The sequence below is a fragment of the Urocampus carinirostris genome, chromosome 12, assembly GCF_059441175.1.
Source record: "Urocampus carinirostris isolate Australia breed hairy pipefish chromosome 12, RoL_Ucar_1.0, whole genome shotgun sequence".
NCBI classification, from domain to species: domain Eukaryota; kingdom Metazoa; phylum Chordata; class Actinopteri; order Syngnathiformes; family Syngnathidae; genus Urocampus; species Urocampus carinirostris.
Window position 1 is genome coordinate 7511255 of NC_142360.1, and position 25213 is coordinate 7536467.

Genomic DNA, 25213 nt, shown 5'->3' on the forward strand with positions numbered 1-25213 from the left:
CAAATAGGGCAGCTGGAACAATTGTCGCTATCTCTGATAGCATGTATGTATCATTTCTTCCTTATTATGCAAACCTATCTCAAAAGACAGTAGAAAAGGGTCTCAATTGTGATATATAAAGTTAAATTCATGGCATCAAAGCGTCCAAACGCTACTAACCTTGTCATGTTGGCAATCTATGGCGAAATCGTCAGCTCCGTACTGTCTTCACATAGAATTTGATTCAGATTTATCAGCTCTAATAGACTCATACTTCAAATGTAATCTTGATAGTTTTTTCCTTATAGCAGACCCTAGATATGTCACCTCACTCTTGTTTCTTGGTGTATCTAATGAAAACTTTTCTTTCGGCTGTCTTTGCAAATAACTTAATAATTTCACAACCTATGACAGAACAACCCATTCCTGATTTTTTTAAGGCCGGTCCAGGTCTCTACTTCATGGTAATATACCAAATTAACAAGGGCTACATGTCATGCTTTGAGGCCGATAGGGAGCTGTGTTATAACCGAACAAACAGCAAGCGTAAACTTTACTGTAATGAAAATAAAACACTTACTGTAAAACAAATAACTTTGTTACGGTTACCATCAATCATCTTCACGTTGAGTGGAAGGTGAGGGCGACAGCATGCCTTTATCCACTTCAAACACTTCTCCAAATTAGTTTGTAGCTGAGAAAAGGGGACCAGCCTTACCCCTACCAATCGATCCGTATACCGCTGGTCAACGTGACAAGGTCCCCAGACACATCATGAACCCTTTTTTACACAAAACACTGACAAATGTTTCAGGTTACAAAGCTACTTCCAGAACAAAATACATTCATAAGTTGATGTTCCACTTTATAAGTGTGTGGATCACATGTGATACAAAGCTGGACGAATTCAATTTTACAATTAGTCGTTTGCATCTACCTGTTGGCATGACTTGTTAGTATGTAGCCTTTAGCACACTTGTCAACATGGCGCCGTTGGCATGTATTAATTAGCATAACTCGTTAGCATTTAGCCGTTAGCATGTAGCCGCAAGCCTGGCTGTTAGCACGTAGACGTTAGAATGACTCGTTGGCATGCACCTGTTAGCATGTAGCCGTAAGCATAACTCTTAGCATTTAGACATTAGCATGACTCGTAGCATGTAGCCATCAGGATGTAGCCATTAGCATGACTGGTAAGTATGTAAGAGCATGACTGGTTAACATGAAGTCTTTAGCATGTAGCCGTTAGCATGTATCCATTAGCAAATAGCTGTTAGCAAGTAGCCGTTAGCATGACTCCTTTGCATGTAGCCGTTAGCATAACTAGTTAGCATGTATACATTTGCATTACTGGTTAGCAAGCACAAAAGGGAATGCAAAGGACCAAAAGTATTTAAAAGTACTGAACAGAATTCATTAAAACTGAAAAGTACCTCTAAAACACTAAAAAGTACAAATGTACTGAAAATAGCTGGAATTACTCAAACAAATTTAAAAACTACTAAACTGTAATGTGAAGTACTACAAAGTAACGAAAAGCCCTCAAAGGGTACTAAACAAGATTAATGATAAGAACAGAAAAAAACTATAAATTACTAAAAAGCACTAAAAAAATAATAACAGCATTAATAAAGTACTAAATAATACAAAAATTAATGAATGAATGAAATGGGTTAACTTATTCTCATCATCTCATCAGCTGCACCGCTTATTCTCAGTAGGGTCGCGGGGGTGCTGGAGCCCATCCCAGCAATCATCGGGCAGTGGGCAGGGGACACCCTGAACTGGTTGCCAGCCAATCGCAGGGCACACGGGGACAGACAACTCACTCGCTCAGTCCCACCTAGGGACAATTTGGACCAGCCAATTCACCTGAAATGCATGTCTTTGGAATGTGGGAGGTAACCGGAGTGCCCGGAGGAAACCCACGCAAGCACAGGTAGAACATAGAAACTCCGCACAGTAAGGCCGGGAGCTGGATTTGAACCCACGCAGGAGGTTCCCACGACCTCAGAACTGTGCCGCACACTCTTAACATATTGTGACAACGAAATTGCGCATGGCAATCCAGTTTCACATATTCACTGTGATAAAAAGTACTAAATACAAAAAAAAAGTGAATATTTAGAGAAGGTACTATAAACTACAACTACCAAAAGGTACTAAAAAGTACTTAATATGATTAATGATATGAACTGAAAAGTACTATAAATTACAAATAAATACTGAGGAATTCTATAAAGTAATGAACAAATACAAAAAGCACTAAAAACAACGAAAATACTAAAAAGTACTAAACAGAATTCTTCATTATGACTGAAAAGTTATATGAATAACTGAAAAGTACTTAGAAGTACTAAAAGGCATTAAATAATTACTAAAGAGTAATTAAAAGTGAGAGACAGAACTGGAGATGTCGTGGAACTGAGCAAGCGTGTTGATAAGAGAGTACTCGGTTGGTTTGGACACATGGAGAGGATGGATGAGGAGCAAATGTTGAAGAGGATCTACAGAGCAGAAGTCAATGGAAGGAGACCAAGAGGAAGGTTGCGATTGACGTGGATGGATGGTGTTATGAGTGCACTGCAGGAAGGAGGACTAAATATAATGGAAGCTAGAGAGAAAGGAGTGGAGAGGTGTTATGAAAGGATAGTGGGATTGTGGACGCGTTCTTAAGGACGGGCTGGGCACGCGTATGATGCGGCAGGGGTAAACCAGAGAAAGCTGTCGGGCCGTGCTGTTGAACAAAAGAGTGTGTTGTGTCACCCTGACCCGAGTGACATGGCTGCTTTCTGGTGTCCCGTTTCATCTGGAGGGACGAAAGCATGACCAACTTAGGTGCCTAACTTGTTTGGGTGTTTGGGCAATTGGGTTGGCCATGGTCCAAAAAAATTTGTGTGTGATTTTTCGCTATTTTTTTCCCCCCTTTATTTTCTTTCTTATTGTATGTGTTTGTCTTGCTGTCGGTCAACCCTCTTGAGGGATATGACCAAGGTAGATAGAGAGAAAATTACAGCAAGTGGTGAACAAGTACAAAAAGTACTAGAAATTATCAAACGAGTACCTCAGCAAATTACTCCAATTGCAATTCCTCCTATTGAATAATAAATAACCTTACAAACACAATGCAGCACCTATTTACTCACAGTAAGACAGCATATGAAGAAAAAAACAAAGATACCAAATAAACAACACAAACACTTCTTTCAGCATCCTTTTTGTTTTTTTCCCCACATGCAGTAAATTTAGTGTCGCTTATCATTCTTAAAAGAATATTTACTCAAAAAAATCCAGTAAAAGTGTTATACAGCGCATAAATTGACCATTTTACTTCTTGTTTATCCATTCGCATTTGGCTCACCCAATATTGATTTTAGCGCGCGTTACTGTCACTCCGTGGCCAAAGTTGTGTATTGCAGTTTGTTACGACAAACACTACTCGTGTTGAAATTATTGTTTTTTTTTTACTCAATTGTTTTCGGACTAAGAAAGGAAAATACAAGTACTAAAACAAAAGTAATAGTTAGAACTTACTGTATTTTCCGGACTACAAGGCGCACCCAAATTGTCCAGAAAGTGCGCATTATAATCTGGTGAGCCTTATTACACTGGAATACACAGTGAATACAATTGGAAATGTATAGTTACACTAAAGTGAATATAGTGAACTATTCTGCCTTTGAGAAACATATAGATTGGTCTTTCAGTATCCTCTCTTAGTTGACATGTTAACGTTAAGCATATGTATTACATTTAGACCAATATGAAAGGGGTTCTTATAATATCCAAAATGAAACAGTAGCAATTTGTCACAGTTCTGCACCTGAAGTCCCTTTCCTTCTCCAAGAGATGGCAACATTGCCCTGTTTTCCAGTCTCCATCTCCACTCCCCAGCTCAGGTGTTCCCAATCTTTAGCTATAAATCCTTCGGTCTCCTACTCTATTTTGTTGTGTCGTCAATGTACTCTTCTCAACATTATCCCTCTCCAAGATGACAAGTACTTCATCCCAAAACATTATTTTTCAGGTATTCTCGTCAAGATATTCCTGAAATCATTTTCTCAAGACTTTTGCCCCCGGGAAAACCTCGTCATCTTTTTCTTCCAAGATTTCTTTACTCGGCAGTCCTGGCTCCGCTTTTCCCTGTCAGAAATGATTCTCATTTTGTTGGGCTTTAAATGCATCTTTGTTTTTTTGACTCCTCGTGTCCTGTGTTTGGGTCTGTCTCACAATACGTGACAGTAGGTTTTTGGTCATCATCAAATTTCCAGGGCTCTGTTATTTATTTAAGAGCTTTTCATCCAAGAGTTTGTACTTTTTAAATTGTGTATGTTTGATCAAATACATGTAAACAATATTTTGTTAACAATCATTTGAGGCCGTGTGAGGTCACTGTTCTGCCTTTAAGAAACATATAAAGTGGTGGTCTTGAAGAGCCCTCTTTTGGTTTACATGTCATGATTACTGATGTGACTCAGCTGTGCCCGCTCCTTTGGTGCCAACTGCCGCGGGCTCTGATTGGCTCCCGATCAGTACTTGTACCCAGTCCTGTCTGTCCCCTTTTCTCAGTCCGTCTGTGAACTTCAGTTAACACTAGGCAAGCCTTTTTTAACCCTGACTCCCACTTGTCCCGTTTTTTGCTCCCGTCTGTCCCCCGGCTTCGACCCGTTTTTGATCCTGACCACGTCTGCTCTGCCGTCCCAGCTTTCGACCTCCTTTGGTCCCCAACTAAGTCTTCTCTCCTATTCTGGCTTATGACTCGCTTCCGACTCCGACCATGTTTTTGCTCTCATGTCCCGGCTACCTACCCGCTTTTTCTGTCCCTGACACCGCCATCGCTAACCGCGGAGGATCCACTTCCGTGTTCATAGCACAATCAGAGTAGCAGAGTGACCTGCTTCCCGTGTCCAGCGAACAACGGATCGTGGGCGCAACCCTTTCTCTTTCTTCCAATAAAACTTGTGAGAAACTCAACGCAAGTGGGTCCTGCCTTCGTTCTGGTCTTGACATTGAATCTTAATTTTTTGTTGCTACAAGGAAAAAATAAACACAGATCTTCGACGACAGCACATACGCCGAGTTTCGAATGCTCCTTGCAAATCCTATTTTAGTTGTGCACTTTGTTCACTAGCTGTTTGATTGGCAAAGTAACCATTTTGAGTAGTGGTGGAACTAAATGTTATAATGTTCATTTGAAATCCATCCATCCATCCATTATCTGCACCGCTTATCCTCAGCAAGGTCGCGGGGGTGCTGGAGCCCATCCCAGCTATCTCTGGGCAGTGGGCAGGAGACACCCTGAACTGGTTGCCAGCCAAACGCAGGGCACACAGGGACAGACAACTCGCCCGCTCATTCCCACCTAGGGACAATTTGGACTGGCCAATTCACCTGAAATGCATGTTTTTGGAACGTGGGAGGAAACCGGAGTACCAGGAAAACCCACACAAGCACGGGGAGAACATACAAACTCCGCACAGGAAGTCTGGTAGCTGGATTTGAACCCATGACCTCAGAACTGCGGCGCACACTCGCTAACCACTGCGTCGCTGTGCTGCCCATTCATTTGAAATCAATTATTTCTATTTATTTTTCATGTGACTCTAGCTCCTGTTGTCATAATTCACGTGTTCCTTAACCGGAATGGTCTTACTGTGTTAGGTCTTGGGTAAGTACAGCCTGTTGGCACTGAACCCTTTCCAGGCTAGTTTATTGGGTAGGGGTTTGCTTCCCCACATGAAACAATACTGGCTTCCATAGTTACCAGTAACAGAAGAAGCCTCCTGATTTGAATCAGATACAGCACATTCAACATCTGGTCGCTGTTTTTCGTTATAAAGCGTCATTTCGTTCTTCGGAGATGTCATGCTGAAATCTGCGTGTGACAACACTGTTGGTTGGTTGGGGGAGGCACGGCGGCTAAATGGTTAGCGCGTTGCGGCACAGTTCTGAGGTCCTGGTCAAATCCTGCTACCAGCTTTCCTGTGCGGAGTTTACATGATCTCCCTGTGCTTACGTGGGTTTCCTATGGGCACTTTGGTTTCCTCCCACATTCCAAAAACTTGCATGTCAGGTTAAATTGGCCAGTCCAAATTGTCCCTAGGTGGGAATGAGCGAGTGAGCTGTCTGTCTCTGTGTGCCCTGCGACTGGTTTGCAACCAGTTCAGGGTGTCCCCTGCCCATTGCCCGGAGATAGCTGGGATGGGCTCCTGCACACCCGCGACCCCACTGAGGACAAGCGGTGCAGATACTGGATGGATGGTTGGTTGGTTGGATCCTACAACCTGTGTGGTTGAGGCACCTTTTACTGTGGCGTACAGCCTGGTGGCGCCAATCCCACTCCAACATATGTTCTCGACTAGGTCTCGAAACAGGGACCTTACCCGCATCAGACGAATGTGCTAGCCACTGCACTACAGATACCAGATCCATAACCAATGGGAACAAAAAACTACAGTATTTCGTTCCGGAATCGTACAATACACATTGTATTATTTGTGGCTTTCATATTATTGATGAAAAACACACTTTGTTACGTCCTTTGCTTTTGTAACATAGTAAAGAATATTTTTCCTATAAAAAACTTATTACCAAATTATTGATGTATTTTAATCAATAAATGCCAAAAATTGATGGAACAAAATAAAATCGTTCCATCAAAAATAAAAAAAATAAAAAATTAAATAACTTAAATCAATAATTCAATAAAATGGTTCCATTAAAAATAAATAACAAAATACACATTAATATCTCTATATATATCCATATATATCTAAATGGATGTGAAATGAAAACGTACTCATTGAGCGACTGTCCAACAACACAATAACGAAAATTCTAAAATATAAAAGTAAAACATTGGAAAAGCAAGGGAAAATTAGTTAAATTAAAAAATATTGGGCAACTTTATCTGACAATAGGACTAGTATGCTCTAGTTTTGTCTTATGTAGTTCAGTGCACCTTGTATATCAAAAATATATCACAAAAGACATTTTTTGTGAGGGTGTATATTATAATCCTGTGAGGCACGTAGTGCAGAAAATACAGTAATACTATTATTAATTCCGACCAATTGGATTATGTTTTTCCCCTCATTCTTCATCTGGATCATGATTGTTTCCCCCTCCCGGTTTTGGTCCAGTGAAAACCTTTTTTTCTGCGGTGGTCCTGCTTTGTGCAGGACCCCTTAGACCCCGACAAAACCCAAGCAGGGGAGTCAGACAGGCAAGCAGGTGAGTCAGACCGACAGATGGGTACGGAAGGTCGGCCGACAGGCGCGGCGTTGAGGCTGACAGGCGCGGCATTGAGGCCGACAGAACCCTCGGACAGCTCGGCGCCAAATCTTCCCGGGAACCCAATTCGAGGCACAGCAATGGCCACGACGGGCGGGGCCGTTGTTCGAGTGGGCAGGGAAGGTGACGTTGCGGCCAGAGAAGGAGCCGCGGAAGGCGGGGCCGTTGCCGATAGGAGCTCATTCAGCTGACGCGACAGGGACTCAGACCGCTGAGCTAATTACTCCATCTGGCGTTGTATGCGTTGAGCTTGCTCGACCTGCAGCTGAAGGGCGGCAACCTCACAGGGCGATCGACAAACGGCGTCCTCCAGCTTTCCCCAAATTATGTTGGGATCGTTCGCTGAATTCACATCGTCGGGCCAGATCATTCTGTCACGAAACGGGCCAGGGAGCAGGAAGTCGGAACTCATTTGCCTGGACCAGCTGTCACTTTAATTGAGAAAGTAAAGTTGTCAAACACACAAACGGACCAAAAACAAAACAAAGCAAGTTCAAAGGCAGGCAAAATTACATTCTAGGCATTACTCAGATCAAACAGGCATAAACAGGTTTTCAACAAGGTTAAGCAATGATCTGGCAAAGGGCAGTTCCAAAAGGCACGTTTAAGTACCCACAGGAGTAATCAGTCCAATGCGTCTCAGCCGGTGTCAAGGGGCGGGGCCAGCTGGGCACCATGACAACCGTGCAGGACATGACAACTTGTAGATCTATAGTACTGAAAAGTACAAAATAGTCCTTTTAACACACACACACACACACACACACACACACACACACACACACACACACACACACACACACACACACACACACACACACACACAAAAGCACTTAAAAAAATGGGAAGTGATAAAAAGTACTAGAAAATAGAAAAAAAATGTTAAAAATATTTTTATAAAGTACTAATCAGTAATGAAAATTACTTTAAAAAGTCCTATTAAGTTCTGTACCCAAAAAGCATAAAAAGAACTGAAAATAATAAAAAGTACTACAAAGTACTGGAAAGTACAAAAGTACTTGTGCGAGCTGTGCGCAATTGCGCACAAGCGCAGCTTTGAGGGAACACTGACCGAGATGTACTAAAACGTATTTCATAAAGTACTAAACCGTAAGGAAAAGTACACAAAAGTACTAGAAAAGAAAATAAACACTAAAGTATTTCAATCCCAAAATCTACCAAATATATAGAAATGAACGACAAAAAGAAGAAGAAAGTACCAAAAAGAATTACTGAATAGTACTAAACCATAATGAAAAGTACTAAAAGTAAAAAAAAAACTTAGCAAATCCCAAAAATTATTTTTTAAGGTAAAAAGCGAACTACATAACCTAAAATGAAATAAACATTAAAAAAGCCCAATATTGAAAAGTGCACAGAAATACTAAAAAACTACAAACAGAGTTAGAATGTACTATCTGGTAATGAGATGTACTTAAAAGTTACCGAAAAAACGCACAGAAAAGCAGTAAAACGTACTAAATAGTAATGAAAAAATAAAAGGATCGAAAAGAATGTCCTTTTCCTGAAGTATTCACTTCCTTATTGTGAAAGGCTTCTGAAACTACTATACTGTAGTCCATTGCCAGGAATGTTGTCTGAATTTTTGAAGAATAAAAACATTGTAACTAACTACAGTATTTGATTTGGGGTGTGCTGCCCACCGTAGCTCTAAATCATAACACCTCCTTGGTGGAGGTCTTAGCTTGTTGACTGTCGAGTGACTCATAATAACCTCCGGACAAACATTGACCCAAAATGTGTCACGGAGCCGTGACAGAATGTCTGGTGAGTTTATAACCCGTCCTCCTCGTAGCCCACTCCCACTCCATCAGGAGGACCTCGCACAAGTTACAAGAACCGAACCAGAAATGGAGAAATTGGCCTTCTTGGTGTTTTGTTTAATGGATCTTGCGTTGTTGCACGCTCGACCCAGTCTATGGAAGCACCGGTACCAGTGGGAGAACAACGGACAGGTCTTCAGCTTATTAAGCACGGGGACTCAGTACCGACCTCCTGCCAGGTCCACAAGTCGAACCCGGCTGCTGCTGACTACCATGAACAGAGATCCTCTTTTAAGAAGAACATCGGGGGATCCAGGTCAAGTCACCACTCCTGATCAGGGTCGAGGCAACGCTACCGATCTGGTTCGAGTAAACAATCTGAATCAAGTCAACGCTCTGGAACCGGGTCAAGTCAACGGTCGAAATCTGGTTCGAGTCAACAATCCGGGGCAAGTCACTGCTCCCAATCAGGGTCGAGTCACTGTTCCTGATCAGGGTCGAGTCAACGCTACCAATCTGGTTCGGGTTAAACACCCGGGGCAAGTCAACCCTCCTGATCAGGGTAGAGTCAACAATCCGAGTCGAGTGAACACTCGCAGGCCGGGTCTAGTCACCGCTTCTGATCAGGGTCGGGCCAACACTACTGAGCTCGTTCGAGTTAACAATCCAATTCAGGTCAACGCTCCCGAACCGGGTCGAATCAATGCTCTTAATCAGGGTCGAGTCAATGCTACCAATCCAGGTCTGAATTTAGTTCTAAGGGACCAAGCGTGGTCTCCCAAAAACACAGCTACTTTTACCGATCAGGAGTTCTCTGGAGATGGACCGAGCTCCTCTTCAGACTTAACGAATGGATCCAGACCAGTGAACCCAACGCCGCGCTCCAACCATGTGACACAAATTCCAAACGCCAGACCTGAAACCGAAACAACAGCAGCCCCGGCGAATCTTTACAGAAACGTAGTGGAGGTCCATTATACCCAACAGAGGACTGAATCAATACGGACTCCGACGAACACTACCACGCCACGGCGGGATACAACCAGAAACCAGGACAGGAATTCAGTTTTTTATAACGTTTACCCTCCGGACAGAAGGAACAGGTTGCCTGGGAGACTGGTTATTCCAGGACCGGGTCATGGTACCAACTTCTTCCATAACGGTACGACAATCTTTTCTGACGCACTGAGCCACTGAGATGGTCAAACTTTGAAACAAAATCGATCCGTTTATTATTGGTCTTTTTTTGGCCTGTATTTAGACCCTAAAATCATTGATATAAAGCTTTTGTTTTTCTTGTCTTCTGAAGGTCTCCCTGACTTGATTCCTGACCCGTACTACATCCAAGCTGCATCTTACATCCAACGAGTGCAGATGTTTGCACTCCGCTGTGCTGCCGAGGAGAACTGCCTGTCCAGGTGCACTTCTTTTTACCTTTAAGTGAAAATCTGAAGCATTATCTCTGAGTTAAAGCATTAGAGTATTTTTAACTCGGGTAAAGACAGCTTTGAACCTTTAACTCGATAGTTCAAGCTGCTCTGAAGCTTCCACTTGATAATTAAAGCTTTGAATGAAAATTTAAAGCTGCTTTGAAGCATTAAATCTTAGTTAATGCTTTGGATCGGTTTTGAGTCGAGAGTCAAAGGCAACTTTAAACCTTTTATTAATCGTTGAAACTTCTCTGGAGTTTTCACTTGAGAATTAAATTTTTTAAAGTTTCAAATCGAGAGATGATGCTGTTTTAAAGCATTAACTTTGAGTTAATACTTCAAGTTTAAGATTTTAAGGTGCCTTGTTCTTGAACTGATGACCTATCCATCTATCCATGATCTGCACCGCTTTATACTCAGTAGGGTCGCGGGGGTGCTGGAGCCCATCCCAGCTATCTCCGGGCAGTGGGCAGGGGACACCCTGAACTGGTTGCCAGCCAGTCGCAGGGCCCACTGAGACAGACAACTCACTCGCTCATTCAGACCTAGGGACAATTTGGACCGACCAATTAGCCTGACATGCATGTATTTGGAATGTGGGAGGAAACCGGAGTGCCCGGAGGAAACTCACGCAAGCACGGGAAAAACATGCAAACTTCGCACAGGAGGGTTCGATCCCATGACCTCAGAACTATGCCACCGTGCCGCTACTGATGACTCAAAGCAGCTTTAAAAATTAAACTTTACAATGTAAAGGAGATTTTAACCTTCACCTTTATAATCAAATCGATTTAAAGATTTAAGTAGAAAAGTTAAAGCCGATTTGAAGCATTTAAATTGAGTTAATGCTTTTAATGTGTTTTCACCGAAGAGTTAAAGCAGCTTTAATTTTTTAAACTGGAGAATTAAAGTGGCTCTAAAGCTTTGGATTGAGAATTAATCAAAACAGAGACATTTCTGTAATAGTGTTTTAACTCAAAGGTTAAAGGCACTACTAACCTTTAACTGCAGAATTTAAGCAGCTTAAAGTAAGAACGCTAAGTCAAAACTTTGAATAGATTTTTTGTGTGCAAATATTTTGTTGTTCCTTTTTATTAACTAGTGGTTGATGCTGTTTTTTGTGCTGTGCCTGAATAAACTCCGTTCATTTATTCATTCATGTTTCAACTCATGACTTGAAGCAGCATCAAACCTTTACCTCGAGAGTGAAAACAGCTTAAAATCTGTAACTACTCACTTAAACTGTTTTATCAATTGTGATGTAAAAAAATGAAGAAAACATGCTGTTCCCCTTGAGTTGCATCACTTTATGACACATGCTGGCCCGTTGCCCACTCAGAAGTCGAGCAGCACTCCAGTTGAACTACGGCAAAGCTCAGTTTGCCAAGTAAAACAAACCGGATTACCGCAGCCAAGAGAACCACGATGAATTGGACATGACATCTGCGGGATCGAAGTTGACTCATTCCTAACCTCTTACAGCAGCAACATGTGCATGATACCGCATTTAATGACGTGCAGGTCTGCGTACCATCCAAGTGTGAGCGACCTGGATTACAGAGTTCTTCTGAGGTTCCCGCAACGTGTGAAAAACCAAGGAACGGTTGACTTCCTTCCCAAGAAGCCCAGGCATGAATGGGAATGGCACAGCTGCCACCGGTGAGCTCATTTGTTGAAATGTTGTTATCTTGGGGGGGGCGGGTATCCTAGAGACGTGTTGGGGTAGAATAAGGGCTTGGACACGATGAGTAACCGAAATAGGGGCCTACAGACGGCAAATTGCCATAACAGGGAGTATAGAGACAGAAGGCCGTCGGAACAATGGTCTGAAGACAGCGTGGGGCTAGAACAGAGGCCGGGCGAATTGTGGGGCCAGAACACAGGGCTGAGGATGGCAAGTCAATTAAATAAGAGGCTGGAGATTGGACAGGGACAGAACAAGGGCCTAGAGATGGGGTGTTGCCAGAACGAGGGGGGCTTGAGATGGTATGTCGCTGAAATGAGGGCTCTGGAAATGGCGAGTTGCCAGAACAGAGGGCCTACAGATGGCAATTTGCAAGAATAGGGGCCTGGAGATATTGTGGGGCAACAACAGAGGCCTGGGGTAAGCGTGATCCGAAAGCAAGGGTTTGGAGCTGGTGAAAAGCTGAAACAGAGGCCTTAAGATGGCACAGGGATAGAAAATGGGCCTAAAAATGGCACAGGGCCTAGAGAAAGCATAAGGGGTAGAATAGGGGCCTGGAGACAACACACAGGCGGAACACGGGCCATGGGGAAAGCGAGTCGTCAAAACATGGACGCGGAGACGTTGAGTCACATGATCAGATGGCTTAGAGACATCGAATCATGGATCAGAGGGCTGGGGACGGTGAGGGGACGGAACAGTGGCCTGGAGATGGCACGTGGCAAGAACAATGGCCTGGAGAGGGCACAGGGACCAAACAGGTCCCCGGAGACAGCGCGGGGACCAAACAGGGGCCTGGAGCCCGTTTAGGGATGGAACAGGGGCCTGGAGATTCTGTCGATCCGGGCCATATTTATTTTTAACTTTATATTACTCTCTTTGATTGTCCTTATTGACGATTTTCTTATGAAATTAACTTCCATTGTTTAATTATTCCTGCAGGCACTACCACAGCATGGAAGCATTCAGTAACTACGACCTCCTCGATCCCTCCACTGGGCGCAAAGTGGCCGAGGGTCACAAGGCCAGTTTTTGCTTGGAGGACACATCATGCGACCGCGGCGTACGGAGACGCTTTGCTTGCACTGCTCACACGCAGGTATAAGAAACACGTCAGAAACGATCACGCACAAACCCAAGCAATATGCCGATTTTTGTCCTTCATTTCCCCGTCAGGGGCTAAGTCCCAGTTGCTATGACACATACCACGCCAATATCGACTGCCAATGGATTGACATCACAGATGTCCCGCCGGGCAACTACACGCTCCAGGTAGAACAAATAAAACAGGTTGCCTAAAGCTTCGCCTACTTTAACGGATTTCAAACGACTACCACAGGTGACGGTAAACCCATATAAAAATGTGGAGGAGTCGGATTTCTCCAACAACGTGGCCAAGTGCGAGATCCGCTACACGGGAAGCTTCGTGCAAGCGACCAACTGCAGGATCACAAAGTAAGGGGAAGGCTTAAAGCCCCAGTGGTATTATATCGTGACGCCTATTTGTGTGAAAATAATTTTATTTAGATAAAATAGTTTTGATGAAAACACATGAACATCTCACACAGCATTTTGTTTTGAAGACTCATACGTTTAGAAATTTGTAATTATATGATACAACTTCAACACAGCTGGTAGCCAAGTCCTGTCATTCCAGCATCTTTTTTCCCCACACTTTTTCCTTCTCCAGCCACTCATTTTAGCCACTTTGCTGTAGTTTATGGCTTGCTGCTAGCCGTTATTGTTGTGAGCTGCTCCATATAAATAAAGCTTGCTTCCTCTTAAAGTTTTGCCGAGTCACTTGATTCAGGCATCTTTGACTTTTTTCCATGGTTTCCCTCCCTAGCAAAGGCTTGTCGCTTGACGCTATTGTTGGCTACTCTGTGTAAATAAATAATTCTTCGTCCTTTGGTGTCACCCGCCTTCCACAGATACTATTGCAACTAAACGTTGCTGACATATGTAATTCCGGCACCTTCCACTCTTTTTTACTATTTTCTTCTCTAGCCATTTGCATTAATCACTAGGCTACAGGCTATGACCTCCCGCTAAAGTTATAGTTAGCTACTTTGTATAAAGCCTTGGTTCTAGAAATATTAAGTCGTTTAATGGCCTTTCATTGGCTTCTCCGCCTGGCAGCTAAAGTTAGCAATTTACACCAGTTCAAATCATGTTTCGGGATTATATTTGTGATGACGAGTTTGCAAATTATCAATGTTAATTTTTTTTACAGGAGCTGACCTGGGCAACGTTCAATAGTCCTGCTGCTGAAGTTCTTTGAGCACTACAATGTAGCTATTGTCAATGTTTTGACATTTTAAATTATTGTTTTTTATAATGATGCTTAGTTTTGCTTTATGTGGTGAAACAAAAAAATAATGTGATTTTATTTTGAATGGGAAAGAATGGAATGTGTTGTTTACCAGTTTGTGTATGAAAAAAGTATTTGCATGTATTATTTAAAAAGTCTTTTTTTTAACCCAGATAAATGTATTTATAGAGGTGCATTTAATGTATGAGCTGTTGTTATTTAATAAAACTTTTGAAAAGGGTGTAATTTTCTGTGGTCTTTCTCTTATGTATGAACAAAACATGATTGGTTCAAAGGGAAAATAAGATGGTATTATGCCCATGTTTCTTTTTGTTTAAAAAAAGAAAAAAGTGCAAGCAAAGCGCCGCCTTCAATTTCTTTGGCTTAACTTACAAGCTAGAATTTTCCAATATCAGTCTTTAAGTATGAAAATAATTTAATATTGGTGCTATTCTATACTATTATCTAGCTTGCTATGTCATTTTTTTAGAAAGAGAGGGTAGGCTTATTTTATCACTTTGCAATTAAGGCAATTAGGCCCTAAATTTTCTAGGGCCCCCATTAAATGTCCCCCCCCCAATGTATGTATGTACCGGTACGTACAATTGTCAGGACTTTCCCCCTCCATGGAGTATCAAACAAAAAAGACCAAATATTACTTGCATTATTGCCAACGTACGTACCCAACTCCACTCTTTTTTTTTTACTATAAAAATAAATTCTTATACCACTGGCAGTTTATTGCTAAATGTTTCTTGTTTTTTAAAAAATATGACGAAAACATCCTTGAATAAGCCAAATTGTCCCAACCAACAGTTTGTAAATATTTATCCATTTTGTGTGTATTTTCTTATTTAGCTATATTGAAAGAATTCAATTGTGTATAACTCATGTATAACGCGCATCGCTGATTCTTGGTTACAAAAATCGGTGTAACGTATGACTACGCATGTTAAGAGACAAACGTTGACAACGTGAACTATAAACACAATCCATCCATCCATCATCTGCATCGTTTATCCTCAGTAGGGTCACGGGGATGCTGGAGCCTATACCAGCCATCCTCAGGCAGTGGGCAGGGGACACCCTGAACTGGTTGCCAGCCAGTGGCAGGGCACACAGAGACAGACAACTCTCTTGCTCATTCAAACCTAGGGACAATTTGGACCGGCCAATTAACCTGACATGCATGTTTTTGGTATGTGGGTGGAAACCGGAGAGCCTGAAGTAAACTCACGTAAGCACGGGGAGAACATGCAAACTCCACACAGGAAGGTTTGCTCTCATGACCTCAGTACTGTGCCGCGGACGTGCTGCCTTCATCCCTAAACTATCCGTTTTAAATGCACAATCTTACATCCATCCATCCATTATCTGCACCGCTTATCCTCAATAGGGTCACGGGGGTCCTGGAGCCCATCCCAGCTATCTTTGGGCAGTGGGCAGGGGACACCCTGAACTGGTTGCCAGCCAGTTGCAGGGAACACAGAGACGGACAACTCACCCGCTCATTCACACCGAGGGACAATTTGGACCGGCCAATTAACCTGACATGCATGTTTTTGGAATGTGGAAGGAAACCGAAAAGCCTGGATTAAACCCACGCAAGCACGAAGAGAACATGCAAACTCCACACAGGAAAGTTCGATCTTATGACCTCAGAGCTTTGCCGCGGACGTGCTAGCTCCATCCCTAAACCATCCGTTTTAAATGCACAATCTTTCAATAATCTTAAAACTAAAAAACTGAAAATTAGCTGAATTACCTGCCAAGGGATAAGAATCTGATTTTTTTTACATGCAGGAAGTGTTATCCAGACCTCTTTCTCATCGTTTTTTCCCCCCTCACGTGAATGTTTGCAGAGGAGAGATCGTCATCTGCCCGAAGTACCATTCGGGGCCGAACGGAGCCGCCCGTCAGCATTCCTTCTCCACCCCAAATAGCAAGCAGGAGAGACATTTCACAGATCCGATGAAGCAATGCTGCCAAATACGTACAGTACGTCAGCATTCTGTTTTTAAGAGAAGAGGCTCCCAGTCAAACAATAAGCGACCCAACAGTGACGTGACAAGGTTGGAGGTATCAACTACAGGGGTGTCCAAACTTTTCAGAAAGCAAAAAATGTCTTCCTAGGGGTGGGGGCATGATAGAAAAAAAAGAGCAGGGAGAAAGCGGGCGAAGGTGGTGCAAGGTATCAAATGGAATGAACCATTTCAAGGCAGTGTAGTATTTCCAACGCTGCATTGTTCTCTGCTTATTTTTTTTCTTCCTTTTTTCATTTTCAAGCTAGCGTTTTTCATCATATTCAAGCTCATCCTGTCCTTTATCAAAGAAACAGGTTTTAAAAACGCAAATTTTTGGGGGTGCTTGGGTTGGATTTGTGGGCTGGTTATGCCCATTGTTTTGTGTATTTCTTCATAATTACTGTAAGTAAGGGACTTCCACCTGAACATGGGGCTTTTTTACTGAAAAAAAAACTGCCAATACCCATGCTGGGGCCGGGTGGATGACCACACACATAGTTGACACGTACACAACAATGAAGCTGAGCTGATCATTTTTGATTGGATATAATTGAATAAGCGTCTGCTTCTTACTACCCCTTTTCGAACATGTTATGTTAACATTATTTTTGTTGTTGAGTCATTGTTTTTGTCCTGTTTTTATTTTATAATGTTCGAAATAAAGTTTCCATTCATTCAACTTTTCAATTGCAGCTTAAATGAAGACTAACATCTGTTGATGATAACAGAGTTATGGTATTGGCTGGTAAAATAGTCGTCCAATATAACCACAGTGTAACATGTTCTCAACGTAACACTAGCCGAGTGAAAGAGGAGCGTGGAGAGAGGCAAGAGCGGTGCCAGGAATCAAATGGACTCAACCATTTAAAGGCAGTTGCGTTGATAAAATGGTATCTAGCGGTGTTCATCATATTTAAGCCTATCTTATCCTTTATTAAGGAAAATACAACCTTAAAAATGTTATAACTATTGGGGGTGCTTGAGCACCCCACAAAACGTGCTAGTTACGCCCATGGTTCCAACCATGCCGTCGCAAGATTTTTCTTTCCTCTGGTGCTGGTGACGACTAATAAATATGTTATTGCTTACACAAAACCATGCAGACATGCTGACATTTCCGTCACACTTCCAGTGTGTGCTCAATGTCTGGGAAATGAACTCCATTGACCAAACTGCGTCTGCACGCATTTGCAGACCCCAAACCTTTTTTTTTTGTGTGTGTTTGCAGTCGAGAAACTACGCTGCTGGATGAACAAATAAGTTTCTTCCGGTAAGAGGAAACCACTGACATGTTATTCCCGGTTCAAAGATGTGTTTTTTATTTCTGTGAGGAAAAAACACAGGTGTACTCAAAAATTCCGCTCTATAAAAGGATTTTTATTCACCGTAGATCCTTTTTTTGAATATCCAAATGGATAAATTATGTATTCTCAATCTGAAAGTATTTTCCTCCACAAATTTATATAAAATAAGCAGGGGTGTCAAACTCATTTTAGCTTGGGGCCATTTGGTCGAAAAAAATTCTCATGGGGGACAGGCTATTAATGGCATTAAAAGTCTGCCTAAGCTGGAGGCTGGGGGTCTTTTAGGGGGATCACAATTAAATTATGACTCAGGGATGTAAAATCTGATTATTAAATGATAATTGAAGCATTTTTTATTTATTTACATTTTTTTTCTTTTACTAAGTTTGAATCCATTGTAGTGTTTAGAAATTTTACATTTATAAAAAAAATGGAAAACAGCAGTTGAATTCATTTCTTCTACATTTTTATTCAACTGGGGGAAACTCATTCAGACTGGTAAGTGACAAAACACAAATTTAAATGATTGATTTAATGATTTAAAAGTCTTTCTGATTTTTGTTTTTTTATTGAAAATATTTACCTGAATATGGGGACTTTACTTCAGATTTCCTATCTATTATAGAAAAGAGCTAAAGCTCCTTAAACGTCTGCAGAGATACCTAGGTGCTATATATTTTTTGAAATTTTGTATTTTTGGTATTGACTAAAATAGCACGTCTGTAATTTGTATTTTAAGTAAAATAACATTAGGATGGGTTTCTTCAATGTTCTCTGGTTGATTAATGGTAGTCAGCAAATACAGCTACAGTGAGTGCTTTGCGAGTGGCGCCGATTGATTGTGATATCCAGTAGACATATTTAGAACTACAGCAAATTTTTCTCTTGTGCTTCTCTCAGCAATATCTCCTGTGCCACATATAATCCATGTGGCAGGCAACATTTGGTCATTTTGACATAGGTGACATATAATAAAAAATATTCCCTCGTAAAAATGTTTTTATTCACTGTACTGCTGTATCCAAAGATAACAATAAAGGAAGCCGATTGTAATTTTTTGCCCATCTGTTTGTGACTCGATTATTGACAATAAATATGTAATCTTCAATAAAACACACTGAGTTCTAATACTTGGTAAATACAGATATTTGTTATTGTTTTTTTTAAAGTAATTGACCATTCAAATAACCATCGAAACGATAAACGTTAAAAAAAATCCCATTGTCACGATTCTGTCACTTGCCCGCTAATTGCCCTCACCTGCGCTCACTCTTTCAGCCCCAGCTGCCACTCGTTTCCTAATTAGCCCTCTCCCTATTTAAGCACATCATTCCCGTACACTCCTAGTCAGTCTCTCAGCGAATTTCAGCACATGCAAGGCAAGCACTTTCTGACTCTGGCTCCTGTTCTGTTCCTGATTCCGTCCCCTGTTTCCTACTCCGATCTCCAACCACGCTTCGTTCTCCTGTCCCAGCTACCCGACTTGTTCCGATCTCCGACCACGCTTGAATCTCCCATCCTAGCTACCCGACTTGTTCCGATCCATGATCACGCTATGTTCTGCCGTCCCTGCTGCCCGACCTGCTTTGTTCGCAAGGGCTTCCTGCTCCTCCTGCCCAGCGAGCACCAGATCCCTGTCTTTTCCCTTTCGTCGTGACTTCCCTGATTGCTTAATAAAGCATTGCGTGAAATGTTGCGTATTTGGGTCCACTGCTACGTCATGACACCCATTAAAGCAAACTATTTTAAAAAGATGACCTTTAAAAACATATTGACAACAAAACATAAGTATTCTGATTTTTCCGTACATATATTTATGACAAGGTTAATTCAAATGTTGAGTGTTATTATTTTCTGTGGTCATACAGAATATGTTTGATTGTATTTTTATTTGAATAAATGAACTTCAAGACTCAATCACGTCGAAACAAAGGAATTTTTAATGAATGTGTGTGCCTACCAGTATATTTATCACTGGATTATCTACTATAATCAATGTTTGGGAATGTGAGTGTGTTCTTGACTCTAGCAACCTCCCATTTGGGGGATATGGCTTTGTTTGTTCGTTTGTTAGGTACAGTAGGTAGGTAATATGTACGTATTTGCTTAAATAACACGGATGAGTTTTTTATAAAATGTCAAAGTGTCCTTGGGCAAGACACTGAACCCCTAATTCCTGCGATATGCAGGTAGTTGCCTTGCATGGCTGACTCTGCCATTGGTGTGTGAGTGTGTGTATGTGTGTGTGTGTGAATCGGTAAAGTGTGAAGTGTATTGTGGGTGAAGTTCTTGTAAATGCTTGAAATGTTACACGTCTGCTTAAAAATGACGCCGACATTGCTCTGTGGTAGCTTTGCTTTGCCATTGAATTTCTTCTTCCTTCGTGAATAACGGCGGATTACATTAATTTGTATGGCATTGTCAAAGAGGACAATGAAATGTGTATTAGTGTAAGGATTACGTATCAGTTATGGACATTTATTATGGGCCATGTAAAAAATAAGGTAGCGTTTTCCAGTGGTAAATTGTTATGGCAAGAACTTCCTGCAACTGAAAATGTAAGCTACATATTAACTTTATGGGGACGGATTTATGGACACACACACATATTGTTTAGATCCACAAATATATTTGTGATTTACTCAAGATCTTAAAATCATGTCTTGATGAATACACACGCAAGACTAGAAATTGCACATTAAAAATTGCATATGTAGATTTCAGATACATTTATGGCTCTGCAAAATATATGTTTCCTCTGTTAATGGTAGTGTCAGGACCAAATCGGAAACAGGACCCAATTGCGTAACATTTACCACAAGTTTTATTGAAAGAAAGAGGAGGGCTGTGCCCACGTTCCGGTGTTCGCTGAACGCGGGAAGCAAGTCGCTCTCGCACTCGGATTGTGATCCGAACAAGGAAGTGGATCTTCCGTAGCGTGCGATGGCGGTGCCATGGATGCATGGTCGGGGTCGGAAACGAGTCGTAAGCCAGGACAGGAGAGTAGACGTAGTAGGGATCAAAAATGGGTTGTAAGTCGAGACGGGAGAGCAGATGTGGTCGGGATCAAAACAAGTCGTAGCCGGAGACAAACGGGACCAAAAACGGGACAGGCGGAAGTCAGGGTCGAAAAAGGCTTGCCTTTTATAAACAGAGGTTCTCAGACGGACTGACAACAGGGGACTGACAGGATTGGGTTTGAATAGGGACAGGGAGCCAATCAGAGCCCGCAGCGGTTTGCGCCAAATGAGCGGGCACAGGTGATACCAACCGGTATTCATAACAGGTAGTGAAAATTTAAAAAAACAATAGCTTAAAAATTTCTCAAAAAGTGTTTGAATTTGGCCAGAAAAAGCCTGTATGGAACAGGTAGCCATTTGCGCTATTCGTTGACGAAAAGGAGCTCCCAGCTTTAAACAGTTGGGTAACCCCTGCTGTACAGTATGTTCAATCTTCGTACGTTCCAATTCTTCGCATTCACACTTGTCTGTCAGACAAGGTTGAGGTTTGTCATTCCGAGGCAAACATATGTTCCCCTGTCACACTTGATTTTATTGCACCCAAAACATACGTGTAAATATACATAGACATACGTTGACAGCGTTTATTTTTAGTATGTTGTTTTTGCTTGATGGTGCAAAGATGGGGTGTAATGTTAGTACAGCAAATATACTGCAGTACATGCAGAAGTTACTGTCTTGTTGTGAGACGAATGTTATTCACAGCAGGTTCTGAGGTTTGGGGTTGAAAATTCGGACACAGCCTGTCAGAGGGCTTTGCATGTTCTATGGAGTGCCAAATGAAATGTACATAAAAACGAAGTTCTGCATTTAAGATGATTTTGATAAATAACAGAAAAAAAAATACAAAATACCTTTTATATTTGGTAATATTTGTCCAGGAGAACCAATAGATCATAGGGATAAACCACAAGCCCAAACCACCAACTTTGATTGACAGCATGAGTCATTTTTCCGTAAAATGGATTCTGAAAAAAACAAAACAAAAAAAACAAAAAGTGAAAAAAAATAAACCTTTGTTAAAGGGACAGTGTGTATTAATTAACCACTGGATGTCACTGTATATGTATCTGGCTACTTATTAAGCTTTGTAGCTAGCTAGCTTTGTACATTTTTAGCTATTTAGCAAGCTATCAGCCTAGCTTTTTACATTTTTTGTATACTATTGAGCTAACATTTTATCTTTTTTTTACTATTTTGGTTAGCTATATCACTTCAAATAGTTTTTTTAACCTAAGTATGAACTTTACATTACAATAAAATCATTTATATGATCATATTTGGCATTTGGATTCTATGTAAACTAAGTTAAGTCAAGTCAAGTCAGGTCATTTTTATTTGTATAGCCCTTAATCACAAAGAGTCTCAAAGGGCTTCACAGGGTATTGCATATGAGAAATTTAGGTTATTCATATGCTGTAGAGTAGAAGTAAGTTTTAAGCTTAGATTTAAACATTTCCACTGAGGTTGCAGACCGGATCTCAGGGGGAAGAGCATTCCACAACACCGGTGCCCGGATGGAGAACGCTCTCGAACCAGCGGAACACTTTTTGGCTCTTGGGATCACCAGAAGACCGGCGCTCTCAGAACGAAGGCTTCGGGCTGGAACATAGGGGGAAATCAGATCTTAAAGATATGAGAGGGAAAGTCCATGTATGATTTTGTATAATACTAAGAGAAACTTGAAATCCCATCTTAGGCTAACAGGGAGCTAATGCAGGTTAGCCAAAATTGGGGTGATGTGATCGGACTTCTTAGTCTTAGTTAAAAGCCTCGCTGCTGCATTTTGTACCAGCTGAAGACTCTTGAGTCTGGTCATCGGAAGACCGGAGAATAGTGCATTACAGTAATCGAGACGGGAAGTAACAAACGCGTGAATTATAATCTCCGCATCCGACTGAGATAGTATAGGACGAATTTTAGCAATGTTACGAAGATGGAAGAAAGCGGTTCTAGTAATTTTCTTCACATGTGTTTGAAAGGACAGATCGGGGTCAAATATGACACCTAAATTTTTAACTGAGTCACTCTGTGTGATGTGACATTTGTCAATGTTCACAGCAGTTTTAGAGAATAAGTCGCGGCATTTAGATGGACCAATAACAAACATTTCTGTCTTTTCAGAGTTAAGACGCAAGAAATTGAGTGACATCCACTCTTTTATCTCAGTGAGGCAGGCCTCCAGATTTCCACAGTTTAGCGTGGCAGATTCCTCCATTGGGAGATATAGTTGAGTGTCATCTGCGTAGCAATGGAAACTGATATTATACTTGCGAATAATATCACCTAATGGAAGCATGTAAATGCTGAAAAGAAGGGGGCCAAGCACTGAACCCTGCGGAACACCACAGGAAACACTAAAGGGCTCAGATGTCACTTCGCCATATTTAACACAGTGCGTCCTAGCTGAGAGATAGGATCTAAACCATAAGAGGACGTTTCCTGAGAGACCAATCCATTTTTCCAACCGTTCAAGCAAGATATGATCCACTGTGTCAAAAGCAGCACTAAGGTCCAGCAGCAGCAAAAGTGATGAAGCGCCAGACTCCATTGCCTGTAGGAGATCATTGGTTACCTTAATCAGAGCTGTCTCAGTAGAGTGGTTAGCCCTGAATCCTGATTGCATTGATTCAAAAAGATTGTTCTCGGACATGAAATCATTCAGCTCCTGTGCCACTACTTTTTCAAGTACTTTAGAAAGAAACGGTAGGTTTGACACAGGTCTATAATTACATAAGCTTTCTGGATCCAGGTTGGGTCGTTTCAGTGTGGGTTTAATAACGGCGGACTAAAAAGCCGCTGGAACTACTCCTGAGGAGAGTGATATGTTTATAATATTTAGAACTGAAGGTGCAAGGACGCCGAAAAGACCTTTAATAAGTGAACCTGGAAGCGGGTCGAACTGGCAAGTCGTCGGTTTGGCCGTATTCACTATCTGTTTAAGATTATCGAGTGACAGTTCACTAAAACGGGACAAATTCCCTGGACAGCCACCATGTCGTGCATCTATAGATTTTAGCGCTTTAGTATGTGTTGTATTAATGCTGTCTTTAGCAACAGGGGCACCATAGAGAGTATCCTGACCAGCTGTATCTCTGTGTGGTGTGGAGGCTGCAGCGCTACCGACTGGGGTAGTGTGAGGAGGGTAACGAGGACAGCAGAGAAAATAATCGGGACTACACTTCCCTCCATTCAGGACATTGGCCAGAAGCGCTGCCTATCCCATGCTAAGAACATTACCGGGGACCCCTCTCACCCCCATCATGGACTGTTCACTCTGCTAGCCTCTGGGAAGAGGTTCTGCAGTGCGCGGTGCAGGACCACCAGGCTCCGCAATAGTCTAGTCCCCCTGGCCATTAGACTGTTAAATGGTCAATCTAACATATAGTTAACTTAAATCTAAACGGCTGCTAATCTGACTTTTTGCACTACTGGCAGTTTTTTATAGCTTGCCACTCATTGCACATTGCTCTCTACACTACGGTAATTACAGCGTTATTGTTACAGTGTTAATGTTACTGTGTACCTGACTTGTTAACCTGACTGCCCATTTTGCACATCTGGTTAGCTACTCTTCTTGCACTATCGGCACTATGGTAAAATACTATACGTAGCCAATTACAATACAACTTTATTTATATCTGTACATTCAAGGAAACTGTGGGGGTCAGATGCATCGACATTTCGTTCTGTATACACGTGTACTAGAATGACAATAAAGTAGATCTGAATCTGAATCTGAATCTGAATTTCTTCCTGTATGCATTGAATCTTCTTAGTAAAGAAGACCATTAAGTCATGGGCTGAATGGGTGGAGCTCTCTGGGATAGTCTGTTGCCTTGTAAGCGATGCTACAGTGTCGAAAAGGACTTTGGGATTGTTCTTTTGTGACGCAATCACCTTCACGTCGTTACACATCTAATTTTTCCATATTTTGCTGAACATACTGTATTTCTGTTCCTCCTCCTTTCTGTTATATTTTACTAGTTATGTTGTTGTAGTTGATGTACTCTGTACAGCCCTTTGAGACTTTTTGTGATAAAGGGCTATACAAATAAATATGACTTGACTTGACATAGAAAATAATGGCAAATTGAAAAAAAAGAAAGAAAATAAAAAATAAACAAGGGAACAAAAAACAACAAGGAAAACAAAAAGGTAAGTTTTTTAAGACCAAGTTTTTTAGCCACAAGAAGGCTCTAAATAAAATACATTGTCCCTTTAAAAACAAATATGCACATTCAACATGTTACCTAGTGTTTACTATGTTTGTGTAGAGTAATGCTAAATGTAATTCACCCTGGTCATCCCGAAAGGGGGATACCTCTTGTGAGGTCCCTTCTCAATGTTTCTCTTTTTCCTCACGCTGAGGTTTTGAGTTGTT

The 25213-nt window shown here is 41.6% G+C and overlaps 2 protein-coding genes across 3 annotated transcripts in view; one reads left to right on the plus strand and one right to left on the minus strand.

Annotated features, from left to right (window-relative positions):
* The window catches only part of LOC148354796 (uncharacterized), an 85706-nt gene that overhangs the window by 2462 nt on the left and 58031 nt on the right, over nucleotides 1–25213 (minus strand). Inside the window, exon 5 of the mRNA XM_088349856.1 lies at nucleotides 21684–21797. The gene's annotated coding sequence lies outside the window, so the exon portion shown is untranslated. The remainder of the gene's footprint in view (nucleotides 1–21683; nucleotides 21798–25213) is intronic.
* On the plus strand, nucleotides 9144–13629 carry loxl5a (lysyl oxidase-like 5a). 2 transcript variants are annotated; one of them, XM_088349333.1, is made up of 7 exons: nucleotides 9144–9396; nucleotides 9799–10218; nucleotides 10366–10474; nucleotides 12008–12145; nucleotides 13113–13269; nucleotides 13347–13442; nucleotides 13510–13629. In XM_088349333.1, exons 1-7 carry the CDS (start codon nucleotides 9144–9146, stop codon nucleotides 13627–13629), a joined length of 1293 nt encoding a protein of 430 aa, XP_088205459.1. The 2 variants fall into 2 exon arrangements, with proteins under 2 accessions (XP_088205459.1, XP_088205461.1); XM_088349335.1 differs by having other exon boundaries at nucleotides 9144–9372; nucleotides 9781–10218.

Excerpts from the sequence above, each read along its gene's own strand:
- loxl5a (XM_088349333.1), top strand. The coding sequence starts at position 9,144 with ATGGAGAAATTGGCCTTCTTGGTGTTTTGTTTAATGGATCTTGCGTTG. Across the intron at positions 12,146-13,112 it reads GAATGGCACAGCTGCCACCG|GCACTACCACAGCATGGAAG; the intron begins GTGAGCTCATTT and ends TTATTCCTGCAG. Across the intron at positions 13,270-13,346 it reads CTTGCACTGCTCACACGCAG|GGGCTAAGTCCCAGTTGCTA; the intron begins GTATAAGAAACA and ends TTTCCCCGTCAG.